General features: G+C 47.1%; 1 protein-coding gene across 4 annotated transcripts; it reads right to left on the bottom strand.

Annotated features, from left to right (window-relative positions):
• Positions 1 to 1,389: 1,389 nt before the first annotated feature.
• LOC104642725 (nuclear pore glycoprotein p62-like) lies at positions 1,390 to 13,503 on the bottom strand. Of its 4 annotated transcripts, none has more exons than XM_075763405.1 (13): positions 13,463 to 13,503; positions 13,036 to 13,328; positions 11,803 to 12,182; positions 10,977 to 11,057; positions 10,402 to 10,530; positions 7,757 to 7,852; positions 6,912 to 7,017; positions 6,626 to 6,770; positions 6,161 to 6,210; positions 5,903 to 6,037; positions 5,366 to 5,477; positions 4,280 to 4,346; positions 1,390 to 1,608 (listed from the first exon to the last, which is right to left on the bottom strand). In XM_075763405.1, exons 2-13 carry the CDS (start codon positions 13,314 to 13,316, stop codon positions 1,517 to 1,519), a joined length of 1,674 nt encoding a protein of 557 aa, XP_075619520.1. In that variant the 5' UTR covers positions 13,317 to 13,328; positions 13,463 to 13,503; the 3' UTR covers positions 1,390 to 1,516. The 4 variants fall into 4 exon arrangements, with proteins under 4 accessions (XP_075619520.1, XP_075619516.1, XP_075619519.1 ...); XM_075763401.1 differs by lacking the exon at positions 13,463 to 13,503 and adding an exon at positions 3,867 to 3,943 and having other exon boundaries at positions 10,977 to 11,087; positions 13,036 to 13,418; XM_075763404.1 differs by lacking the exon at positions 13,463 to 13,503 and adding an exon at positions 3,867 to 3,943 and having other exon boundaries at positions 13,036 to 13,418.
• Positions 13,504 to 13,506: the final 3 nt, after the last annotated feature.

The raw sequence follows: 13,506 nt of genomic DNA, 5'->3' as shown, positions 1-13,506 counted from the left end.
TCATAGTTGACAGTAGTAATTTACTAAGCCTTAAATCATCAAGTTCTGCTTAATTTAATATCAGTGTTTGAAACAACCATGAGTTTGGCTCATTGTGCCTCTCTCTGGTGTTTTAGATTCCTATGGAAATGAGCATATGCCACACTGGTATCCATGTCCTATTTTCTCCCCAAATATTTTTTAACCTGGGGGCATTTTATCTGCATTCAAGAGACAAAAAATCTGAGGTAAGGATGGTTTTTAAGAAAGTTGGCTGCTGAATAGAAAAGGGAAATACAAATTAGTACTGCCTAAGGCAGAAGTTCCAGTGTGATTTCTTGTACCTGCTGGCCAGTCACTCTGTACATTCACACTCCAGGCTACAGTAGGTCATCCACACTGTCCTTTCCATGTAGGACAGGCATAAACCATGGCATTCTGCCCACAAACTTTCATGTTTCTTAAGTACCTTATTTGGGCTGTGCTCAGTAATTAATAGGAGGTCTGCATAGAGCAAGGCGAGTGGGCAGAAAACCTCTGCCCTAAGTCAAGTTATATAGCAACTCACATTAAAGTCAGTACATTACTCTAGAAAGCAGGCCCTTCCCTTTTTTTCCAGGGAACAACATGTAAGACAAGGCAGATGTGGTGCAGGCAGAGAAAGGGAAATATAAAGCCTGTCACACATTATTTGCACCCTTTCAGCTTTTTGCAGAACAGAGGCATAAAGTGCAAAGGAAAATTGAGTGTGAGGGCAGTTCTGCTAAACATGTGATCATTCATTTCCCTCTATTAATAAAGATACACTGGAACGTGCATTATAATCGCATTTCATCAAAAAAGTGGTGGTATGACTCTGTTTCTTAACATGTCTTCACAGCAGACTTGTTGACCATGTTCTTTCCTGCACCCTTGCGACTGAACAAGCTACGCTACACCAAATCACCCCACAAGTACCATTTTTTCTACTGGCACACCTAATAATTTTTAATTGCGTAGAAATTCTGCTTACAGGTACCAGCACAAAAGCTGTTTATTGCCAAAAGTACAGAAAACAAGACCCCCTTTCAGAAGAAACACAAATTCCAGATAGCGATACGAGGAATTTGAGTCTCTCGGACTGCTGCAGCTCCTTCTGAGGGCAGCTTTTCATTAAACCATCTCCGTAACGACCTGAATAAAAGCTTATGAAGTCCTGGTTGAATGTAGTCAAGTTACATTTAAGGACTGCAGAGCTCAGCCTGGAGTCACATACTGCTTAAATCCCTCAAGGGCAGCATTTGTGTATCTCACCAGTCTGCACGCAGTTACAAAGAACAGAGACAAAGAACGCATACTTCCTGCACAAACTTCACACAGTGTCTCAGACTGGAGTCGGTGAATTCCAGTCACACACCGCAAAGACTGGTGTAGGAACAAACAACAGATTTTATTGCAAGAAAAGAAACAAACCCAGATCATACTTTGAGACCAAAGTCCCCAACAACCTCTGCTTTCCGGCGGAGATTTTAAGTTAACCCTTTAAACTTTGAGTCAATCAATCAAATGTGATCCGAAAACTGCGCTCTTGCTCCTTGCGGCGACTCTCACAAACCTTTGTCACCTCTTCTACCTTTCTCTGCAGCACGGCTGTGGGAGAAACAAGCGATTAATCTCACAATCACCCTAAAACACAACCCTACGCAGCTTGGCTTGCAGAAGGAAAAAGAAAAAAACATTTTGACAATCACTCAGACTTGACATTGCAGAAAGAGGGAGGAAAACCCAATACAAAGCACCGCCGCGCTCAAAGGCAAAGGAGATTGTCTAAACAGTATTCTGAGGCATTCAGGGACTGGCAGGCAGAACCGGAACAGTCCCGGGACATGCTGTTGACACTGTTTGCCATACCAGTTTGCTGCAGTTTCAGGGCACTGCATCTCAGAGAGCAGAGCAAACCCTCCCTGAACAGGAACTGCAAAAGCTGGTCTGCAGGTTAAGAAATAGCAATTGCTGGATACACCAGTTTCCCCTACTCACCGCCTGCTAAACTCCTTCTGAATTATGCAAACTACAGGCAAACCACACAACCTGTTACAAGTATATACATATTTCTTGCAGGATATCACACAGCCATAACAAGCTTTTAACTGTAAATACAGAAAAGACGGTGCAATCGCACAGACGAGCTGCAGAAGCACTTGCAGCGACAACACAGGTCATCTCTTTTTTGCACATCACCCATTTGGAAATTCATAAGCCACTGATGGATCATCAGCTGGAAACGCAGCAGGCACTGCGATATACAAAAAAAATCTCAGCACAAGCTAAAGCAATTTCTCATTTCATTCCATGAAAGCTTATCAGAAGCAATTCAACAGGCCTTATGTCGGCCTGTGGCTTGGAGACAGGTATTCCAGGTTCGGTTTTATTTTGTACAGCATGCCAAACCTAGAATCTTCCAGTAACACACTAAGCAACACATTTCTGTTTGCCATTTTATGCCATAATCATTTTTGCATGGTGAATTTTTGAAAAGTGACAGTCTGCTCCCCTGTCTCGCAGATCTCTCTCGCGTCAACTTGGAATTCAGTTGCAACTACAAAAGAGAAGACTTTCTGGTTCCCTCAGGAAGAGGCAGAAAGTCAGAACAAGGCTTTGTCCAAACACTCCCTCCTCACTCGCGGAAGCAGCACCACCCTGTGCCCGTGTTCAGCAAGTCCACTGAATTGTCACAGTCTAGGTTAACAGTAATTTGAATAAAGTGCCACAGTTGCACATAATTGTTTAACAAGACAGACAAGTTAATAGCCACTGTGTGTAAGTATGCCTACAAAAGATCACTGGCTGTTGTGTCCTCGAGGTGTTCCACAGGAAGCAAAGAGGTAACATTACCCACAGCACAGATATCTCAGCTCTGGTTTGTGGGATTTGGGGTTTTCTAATAGAAAAGAATGTTAAGGAACGTGTCCTTCCAGGCCTACCCAATTTACTAATGGCAAGGGCCACACAAAGGCTTACTTCAAAAGTGAATTGTTTTTCCACCGTGCCACTCAAGCGCACACAGTAACAGGAATTCTTCTCCTTGCTAAGAACCCCACAGAAACAGAGACACACATTAACCTTTTTTAAAAGCTGCAATTGCTTCTTTCTTGTTTGAAGGTGAACTGAAGATGACTTGTTTCTTTAGATGCACATTTCCCAGAGAGAATGAATCGTTATTAACCAATAAGACAATTTCTTTGGTATTCAATGACAGAGGAAAAAATGGGTCTCCTTCTATGAAAATTTAAAGGGAACAGGTTGCTATTTTCACATGCATTCTGTAAAGTCAGAATTCTGATGCCACAGGAGCAGCACAACATTTCCCAACAAAGTCACGTTTGGAATGTGGAAGTAGGCATATATGTTCTGGAAGAAAACAGCCAAATTAAATCCTGACCTAAGCCAATACTACTGTTTAAATAGGGATGGTAGTATGCCTGCTTTCACCCAAGAAGCACACCAGCTGTGAGCACTTTCACAGCACTGCAGCCAGACTGTGCCACTTGGTGTTGCTGAGAGCAGCACTGCTTTATCCTGCCATGCACCTGTGCGGCTGCTAACATCAGTTAAAATCAAAACCATGTAGAATTCTTGAGTCCCTCACAAGAAGGCACTCCCCAAGAGAAAAGTTCCCTTTTTTCTGGGTTTGGTTTGGTTTTTTTCTTCCCCCAGTATGGCACCATGGTATACTAGTTAAGGGTGAATCCAAGACATGAAACAACAGTCACTACACTGTCAAGTTTTCACTATTGAGCTCATCTTCTGGCCTGCGCTACATCTCAAGTTATTGCTACTGTGAAGTGTCCACACTATTACTCCAGAATTACCACGCCTGCAGATAAATGCATGCTGCTCAGTCTTACCTGGATTTGACTTTCCAGTTGCAGGGGGGGGAGGATGATAACATTGAACACACACCTCCCTTGCCTCACCTGTTTACCTATTCCAAAGGGAAACCCTGCAACATTTTAGAAGTTGAAATATTTAACCTTAGCCTGACAGAGCAAAGCACGAGCCTTTCAAGTTCCTCTGCTTTGCACTGATGCATTTCAAGCAGTGCTTTTTTGTAAAACATTAGCAGTTGCCAGGAATTTCTTAGCAGAGACCTTTAATGCACATCAGGAGAAATCAAGCACAGAAGGGACAATGTCACTGAAGGTGAGAAGGAGAAGATTCCTCAGGGATCTTCAAGAATTCATTTATGTTCAAGAAACACTTGCACATATGCAACATGCTTTCTATTTACATTCCCAAAAAGCTGCAAGATGACACGCACCTGAGTTCTGGTCAATCCACTGCAATGAATCCATGTGTGCATTCAAAATTTTACAGATCTGCTGAAGCTGAGTGGAAAGAGAAGGTGCAAGTCAGTTGTTATGTAGTGTAACAAATAAGAGCAGTAAAAGACAGCCCGCCCGTCCCTGCTTTTGGAACATGACGCAATCAAGTTTCTCATATGTACAGCTCCACTAACTTAGCAGCCACCTTCCCGGGGAAGCATGTGCAGCAACTGTGTTGCATTGCTTCTCTTTACCAGCAAGAAAACAGACTGCTTTAAAGTATATGCCTGTGGCTTAGGCTTATTCCAGTTCACACCTAGGAACCACCACCACATTAATCACCTTAGTCTTAGAGGTGGCAAAAGTAAAAAGGCGTGGGGAAAAAACTCAGTCTGCAATACCGAAGGGGAATTTTTACTGAAAAAAAGCTTCTCAGTAAAGCCACAAAGAGTATCAAGATCAATTTAATACATATCAGAAAGAGCTGGTAAGTCAGATCTTGTTTTCAAGAGGATTCAAAAGTACTATAAGGAAAAAGCAGCTACAGAGGGCATTCTGAACAAAATTTAGATTTGCCACAAGAAAAATGCAAGTGGTGGAGCAGGTAGCTGGACCAACATTAAGAAATGCCTCTGACATAAATTGTCATCTAGGCAATAGTTAGGCAACAAGAAAATAACCGGAGTTCATACCAGAATGAGATACTTTGAAAGTGGAAGCATTCCAGGACAGGTTGGATACTGCTTTGGGCAACCTGGTCTACTGGAGCATGTCCCGGCCCGTGGCAGGGGGGTTGGAACTAGATTATCTCTGAGGTCCCTTCCAACCCAAACCATTTATGATTCTATGAAAACTATTAACAGAACTGCAGAGTAAGTATGTGAGTCAGGCTGGCTTGTGTTGTGTTCTAATGCAAGTCGTACCAGAAGAGAACCAACCCAAAGACAAAACAAAATACCCTTCCAGGGCTGCAACTACGAACAGCGTGCAACTATGCACAAGTGGACAAACAAAGAGTTAGAACTGTTTTAATATCCTTTGCCCCTTTACGAATATAGAAAAAAAATAAAGCTTGTATTTACCGGGTCACTTGTGTCTGCTGGGCCTCCTGATGTATTCAAGTGATCAATGATGTCCTTCAGATCTTGTGCCATACGCTTCAACTGAGCATCTATGTTTTCAGCCAGTTTATAGCTGCAAAATGCATGGGAACCAAGGTCAGAATTGGTTCTCTTGAACCAAAAATTTTATTTATTTACCCTGCTACCATTCAACACTTAAGGCTTAGAAGGGTGCTTGAGCCACACATTCTGCTCTCATCATTCCTATCGCTAAATAAGCACTAATTTTTAGACATTACGCTAAAATTAGGAACCTTCCCCAGACAGCTGATTAGAACAACATTCAAAGAGCTTTTCATGCTGATTCAAGGGCTTCCAGTCACAATTCCCCTGTTTCTAACGCATAAAATCTAAGTTGCCATGCATAAAACAGAACTACATGTTTGACAAAGGCATTGATAGATCAATATTGTCATGCATCCCAACTGTACTTCTTACTGATCGATCATCACCACATATGTCTGCTCATCACATGTTCCAAGCAGATATTTGTCTTACGTCCTCTCCCGTTCTTCGTCCGCATGCTGCAAGTAGATAGTCCCGCTCTGTTCCTTCACAGACTCCTCCAGAGGGGTCAACAAGTCTTCAAGCTCTTTCTGCTGTGACAGAATGAAGTCTAGCTCCTGATCCAGTCTGAAAAGAGAAAACGTTAAGTACTTTACTTAGAGGTTACATATGTAACCATAGCTGCCGTACCACAACGCAGGAAGATGCAAAAAAGAAACAAAATCATCTCAAGTGTTCATAGTTTTGTACCTCTTCTGATCAAGCTTCACTTTCTCTACTTCTCTGTGTAATGAAGTAATCTGGAAACAGAAGACACTTAATTATACTATGAAAATCCAAAAGTCAACTCATAAAAGAAGAGCGGTGGAACTGTGAAAGCCAGCACCATACAAACGTCTACTAGAAACAAGAAACAGTTACATAAAGATTTACAGACCGATATTTGCATAATGGCAGTTTGGCTTTGAAAGCTCCACCCTAAGATAACTTGTTACCATAGTGTAAACTCACAGAACAGATTTCCAAGCTTCAGTGCCTATAGACCAGAACAGACAGACAGTCAGTCTTTCAAAAGCACCCAGATACAATTCACATCTATTTTTTTTTTTTTTTTCCAAGGAGAAAGTCCCACTGGATGGCTTGTTGCACCTGTAACAATGAAGGCCTTTAACGATCTAAGCAAGCAAAATCAGGTTACACTGGACGTCACCTTACCTTCTCTCCATTCTCTATCAGCGTCCGATCCCAGGCATTAACTTGCGTAGCTTGATGGAGAAAGTGTTTCTCTTGGTCTTCCAGTTCCAGACTCCACTTGTTTATCAAACTCTCCAGCTGGGCATAAGTCATCACTGGAGGTGCGCTGAGAGGAAGTGTGAGACAGTACAGAACACAAGATCAAAAACCAAAATACAAACTTGACAACACTCATTTCACCTTCCTCCACCAGACACCAGCATTCTTGCCCCAGTCAGCAAATAGTCAGTTGTAACAAAATACTCACGTGGTTGTTGTTGTGGTTACGGCAGCTGTAGAAGTCCCAGCTCCAATGGCACCAGTTGTATTTAATGGCTTCATATTCAAAGCAAAGCCAGAAGCAGAAGTTGTGCCTGAAATGAGAGATTCAAGTCAAGCAACAGAAGAGAACACGTCTGCCATCTAACAAATCAAGAACAGGTCCAAGATACACTTCTAAGCACAGTGCTGTTCGAGCTCAAATAGGTCCCTTTAACAAAATACAAATCCCACATCTGTCAAGAAGGGAACAAAGCACATCTTCACACAAAAGTAGCAGACGCTAAATGCCTGACTAGTAGCTCTAGTAAAACGAGGAACTGTCAGCCTGCACTTAGCTTGGGCATTACTCAAAGCAGCACAGCATTAGCCCACACCGCTCCCGATCTTCTCATGTTTTAATATTAGACCTAATAACTATCAGCACGCCCAGTTCCTCTCCTGCATCTTTGCAGGAGATGAGATCTCTATGTTCTCACAAAGCTGAGAGCATCTATCTGCCAGTCACAGGCCACTTCTAGGCACTGAGCTCCAATTCTTTAGTCACTCCAGAAACAAGCTTTCCAATGACCCTGAGAAAAGGTCAAAGCCTACGGGCCTTCCGTCTCCCAAACTCCCTTTCCTGTGGACAGGCTCTCGGAAGCCATAAGCATCTGCATTTGGGGAGACGGAAAAGGAGGATCAGAGAAAGAAATACTGTGCTATTTTCAGTTACTGGAGGGCACTGGAAATCAGAACTGCTGTGCTGCTACACCAACGTGGCCCTTTACGCTACTACACGGCACTGAAGTCAGGCTTCCTTCTCGTCAGCTACTTTGAGCATCTAGTTCTTACTAGTGGCAGTGCTTGTTGCGGCAGCTGTTGTTCCAGGAACTTTTAACCCAAACCCAAGCGTTCCAAGACTGGCTGTCCCGGTGGAAGGGGCACCAACTGTAAACAGAAGAGAACATTAAGAGTTTGCATAACCTGTTAAATACAGTGCCCCTTTGAAAAGCTCTACCCTGCCTGCTCATCCATCTCCGTCTGGTCTTTATTTGTATTAACCAAGACCATCCAGACACGACACGAGAAAAGGCAGGCCAAAGCTATGATATAGCCAGAGTGCCCCACAATTCTTTCAGGAAACTTCAACAACCCAGGTGCCAAGCTACTGTCACTTCACCTATTTTGAAATATCATAGAATCATAGAATGGTTAGGGTTGGAAGGGACCTCAAAGATCATCTAGTTCCAACCCCCGCCTCCCATGGGCAGGGACACCCTCCACTAGACCACACTGCCCAAAGCCTCATCCAGCCTGGCCTTAAACACTTCCAGGGATGGGGCCTCCACAACCTCTCTGGGCAACCTGTTCCAGTGCCTCACCACTCTAACAGTAAAGAATTTCTTTCTAACATCTAATCTAAATCGACCCTCCTTCAGCTTAGACCCATTACCCCTTGTCCTGTCACTACACTCCCTGATAAACAGTCCCTCACCATCTTTCCTGTAGGCCCCCTTCAGAAACCGGTAAGCCGCAATTAGATCTCCCCGGAGCCACCTTTTCTGCAGGCTGAACAACCCCAACTCTCTCAGCCTGTTCTCATAGGAGAAGTGCTCCAGCCCTCCAATCAGCTTCGTGGCCCTCCTCTGGACTCACTCCAACAGCTCAATGTCTGTCTTGTACTGGGGCCCCCAGAGCTGGACCCAGTACTCCAGGTGGGGTCTCACAAGAGCCGAGTAGAGGGGCAGGATCACCTCCCTCGACCTGCTGGTCATGCTGCTTTTGATGCAGCCCAGGACACGGTTGGCTTTCTGGGCTGCAAGCACACACTGCCGGCTCATGTTGAGTTTCTCATCAATCAATACCCCCAAGTCCTTCTCCTCGGGGCTGCTTTCAATCCATTCCTCGCCCAGCCTATACTCGTGCTTGGGATTGCGCCGACCCACGTGCAAGACCTTGCACTTGGCCTTGTTGAACTTCATGCGGTTCGCACGGGCCCACCTCTCCAGGTCCCTCTGGATGGCATCCTTTCCCTCCAGCGTGTCAACCACACCACACAGCTTGGTGTCGCTGGCAAACTTGCTGAGGGTGCACTCGATCCCATTGTCCACGTCGCTGACAAAGATGTTGAACAGCGCCGGTCCCAGTACCGACCCCTGAGGAACACCGCTCGTCACCGTTCTCCACTTGGACATTGAGCCGTTGATCACAACTCTTTGAGTGCAACCAACCAGCCAATTCCTTATCCACTGAGCGGTCCATCCATCGAATCCACCTCTCTCCAATTTAGAGACAAGGATGCCATGCAGGACAGTGTCAAATGCCTTGCACAAGTCCAGGTGGATGACGTCAGTTGCCCTTCCCTTATCCACGGACGCTGTAACCCCATCATAGAAGGCCACCAAGTTTGTCAGGCACGATTTGCCCTTACTGAAGCCGTGCTGGCTGCCACCAATCACCTCCTTGTTTTCCATGTGCCTGAGCATAGTCTCCAGGAGGGCCCTGCTCCATAATCTTGCCAGGCACGGAGGTGAGACTGACCGGCCTGTAGTTCCCTGCATCTTCCTTTTTACCCTCCTTAAAAATGGGGGTTATGTTCCCCCTCTTCCAGTCGGCGGGAACTTCGCCAGACTGCCAGGACTTCTCAAATACGATGGAGAGTGGCCTGGCCATTTCATCCACCAGATCCCTCAAGACCCGCAGATGCAACTCATCAGGTCCCATGGACTTGTACACCTTCAGGTTCCTTAGATATTCTCGAACCCGATCTTCTCCAACAGTGGGCGGTTCTGCACTCTCCCAGTCCCTGCCTTCTGCGACCTCGGCAGTGTGGCTCAAGGATTTGCCAGTGAAGACAATATCTAACATTTAACTGCTGTCAAATGCTAAAGTAAGCAAAGGGTGCTGGTTTGTCTAGTTTGGAAGAAAGGAGGCTGAGGGGCATCCGCATTGCTCTCCACAGCTTCATGAGGAAGGAAAGTGGAGAGGGAGGATGCTGAGCTCTTCTCCCTGGGATCCAGTGACAGGACGCCATGGGAATGGCTCAAAGCTGCACCAGGGGAGATTTAGACTGGATGTTAGGAAGCATTTCTTTACTGAGAGGGTGGTCAGACACTGCAACAGGCTTCCTAGAGAGGCCATTGATGCCCCATGTCTGTCAGTGTTTAAGAGGCATTAGGACAATGCCCTTAATAACATGCTTTAACTTTTGGTGAGCCCGGAAATGGTCAGGCAGCTGGACTAGGCAATCGTGGTAGGTCCCTTCACACTGAAAATATTCTATTCTATTCTTGTTTTGAACAAAACCCTCCCCGCCTCACCACTGAAGGCAACTTGCCAGAAATCGCAAAGAGGGAAGGTGGCAAACAGCGAGAAGAGCTGACCTTTTGAATTCTCCCATATTACCCCAACATCTGCAGCTGCGCTACTGACAGGTTGCGCCAACTGTGCTGCGTGTTTATTCCCCCAACAGATAAAATCTGTACATTGTGTCTTACGTGAGAGGCCTGTGGTGGTAGATGACAACGGTGCTGAAGAACTCGCTATAGACACAAGCAACGTAGGCCCCGTTGAACCAAGAATGGAGGCTGTGGTGGCGGAGGCAGTTGTAGCAGCTGCGGGTGTTACTACAAACAGAAAAAGCATCCAGACCACGCCAAGCTCTCACCCATTTCAGAAGAATCATGCTGACAACAGGACACAAATTTGCCCATCTACACCAGGTTTGGTATAGAGGTAGGAATTTTAAACTATTTTTCCTGTATTCTACTTCAACTCTAGCTCCTTTCCGATGTACCCCTTAAACCTGTGGCTCCCTTCCACTGTGCCCCAGCAACAAGTACAGAACAGAATTTGGCACGTGGGACACAATTAAAAAAAAAAAACAAAACCACAAACAGGACACTAAGGTCAATGGCTGTATGCACTGTCACAGCTTACTGATGCCATTGCAAACTCACAGTAACAAACACTTCCAGCCCATCTCCAGGCTCCAGTTTAGAAAACTATTCCCGGAAGGACAGCAGATTCACAAAGCCACCTTGAGGAATTATTTCCTAAAATCACTTCCTACCTCCAAGTTTGGTTCCAAAGGACGAAGCGGGTCCCTGGCTGGTACTAGTGGTCAGCGTTGCCGTGGGTGCACTAGTGGCTGCTGTTGAAGGCAATGACCCAAAGTTTAGAACTGGAACAAGCAGCATACGTAAAAGGAAAAGACAAACCTTTTACTACAGACACACTGTAGTTTCCTCTGATCACAGCAATAGTCAAGTTAGAAGCAATAAGAAAAACATTAATATTCAATGTAACAAATATTCTATGTTATCCAGGAAATTAACTAGGCCTAACGAGCTCGTTACCTACAAAGCCTTTCAAGGATGACTCCAACGCAGATGGACATCGCCCTCACCCCAGAGCTGATGACCTTCCCTCCAAGGCCTGCACTGTCACCAACAAGTAAATCAAAAGCTGCAAACTGAACTTCTGCCGCACTCTGCAGGAGCGGGCAGGGCCCCGCCGTCGGGGAGGTGAACAGTGGTTTGGCACTGTGGGCCGGGCGCATCCTGCGGCACCCCCTCCCCACCACTCCGAGCCCTTTCCCTCTGCACCTGCAAACCCACCAAAAACATTTAAGAGAGCTTCAAATGCAGCTGGTGCTTACACACACACACTGGCAAAATTATTTCAGCCTCACTCTCCAAACTCAAAGGCTAAATAGCAATTGTTACTCATCACTGAGGACCCTGGACAAGCATATCAGAGAAACCACTGATTCCAGCCACTCGCTTCATTTCACACCAGCGGAAGCAGGAGGCTGCAGAACCCGCACGCCATCCCCGGTTGCCCTCCGTGCCAACGGACTTCCTGACTAGAGCTGCCATTTAAGGCCAGGCACTCACCTGTGGGCTGCCCCCCGAGGCTGAAGGGGGTGGTTGACTGGGTTGGAGCTCCTAAGGTGGTAGCAGTGGTGGCAGCAGTTGTAGGTGCTGTTCCAAAGGTCAACCCTGTCGGCGCTGCTTGCGGAGCTGCAGCGCCGATGTTGAAGCTGGCTGTGCCGGCCGGAGTTGTGGTACCACTGGAGAAAGTAAACCCTCCGGCTGTCCCAGACTGTGCAGTGGTGGTGGTGGTGCCAGCAGATCCAAACACAAAGCCAGAAGGGGCTGCTGCTTGACTTGAGGCCACGCTGGTTGGTACAGAGCTACCAAATCCAAAGCTGCCCGTGATTCCAGTAGCTTGAGTCACAGTGCTGCCTCCAAAGTTTAATTTTGGTGCGTTTGCACTAGAGAAGAAAAGAAAAGAAAAGAAAAGAAAGGAAGCTAATCTGTTTGAGAAACGCATCCAGTCAAGTACTGAGTCAACTTGCTTATAGACCTTTGCTGTTGACAGCAGAAACCACCTTCCAAAACACGTGCACTTGACCAGGTTTATGTTTCAATTTTGACAAAGACTGTGTTGCAACTCCTGTCGTCCGCAGTCCTCCGTTAAGTCTCTTTATACCAATTCCCGCCATTCAGGCACCAGAAGACATTTACGGCAGCTCAAGTGAAGTTGCTTATTCTCTCAGCTCCCAAGAACCCTTTTCACTTCCTCTACATAAGACTACTTTCTTCTTCAACTAACTTTGACTGCTATCCCCCGTTTGAGCTCCCTTCCCGCTGCTCCCATCTGGGAAGCTTCAACAGCAGTTCTGAAGAATCCTCTCAGAGCTTACAGCCTTTCCGAAGGACAACACAGTCCCACTTGGCTGAAGAAACATTCTGAGTGCTCGAGATTCAGATCAGAAAGGACAAGCTGTTTTACACTCAGACACAGTCTTAGCGTTTCTTCACGCAAGCATCAATACCCCAATCCCAGACTGAAGTCTCGAACAGCTTGTTCTTAACAGCCATCCAAAACAGTCGGTGTTGACAAAGAACAGGTCTCACCAAACGCTTTTCCGAGCATGCTAGTGTGCAGCAGGAATTCTAAGACACAAAAGCAACAGCCTTGCTCCCTTGAGAATTACTTGCAAAGCACTTCCAAACCAACGAGGAGGCGGGCATCATCCACTCACACCCCGCCGCGGCCAGGGCCACTCAGCAAAGCCAACACCCCCACCCCGGGCCCGGCCGACCCCCGGGCCCCTCTCTCACCCCAGCGGGAACACGTTTGCTGCCGGAGCCGCGGTGGCCGTGACCGGCGTCCCGAAGCTGAAGCTGGCAGGCTGCGCGGCAGTGCCCGGCGTGCTGAAGGAAAAGAGACCGGCGGGCTGGCTGCTGGTAGGCGTCTGGGCCGCGCTCCCGAAGCTGAAGCCCCCCGAGGCGGCAGGCGTGGAGAAGGAGAAGCCCGTCGCGGCCGTCGTGGTGGCCGTCTTCGGCGTGCCGAAAGCGAAACCGCCTCCCGCCGCACCCGACCCGAAGTTGAACTGGTTCATGGCGGCTGCGGCCTGTGGGAAGAGGGACCGCCAACGTCAGCGGACCCGGGCCCGGAAGGGGACAGCGGCGTCCCGGTCCCACAGCCCACCCACCCCCGGCCAGGCGAGGCGCACAGCACCGCGCCACGCCACGCCACGCCACCCACAGCCCCGGCCGCCGCCAGCCACCGCGCGCGCACGCGCGCGCACG

This window comes from Balearica regulorum, chromosome 11 (assembly GCF_011004875.1).
Source record: "Balearica regulorum gibbericeps isolate bBalReg1 chromosome 11, bBalReg1.pri, whole genome shotgun sequence".
NCBI classification, from domain to species: Eukaryota; Metazoa; Chordata; class Aves; order Gruiformes; family Gruidae; genus Balearica; species Balearica regulorum.
Note: the sequence above shows the minus strand (reverse complement) of the source record. Positions and strands in the feature narration are given on the sequence as shown.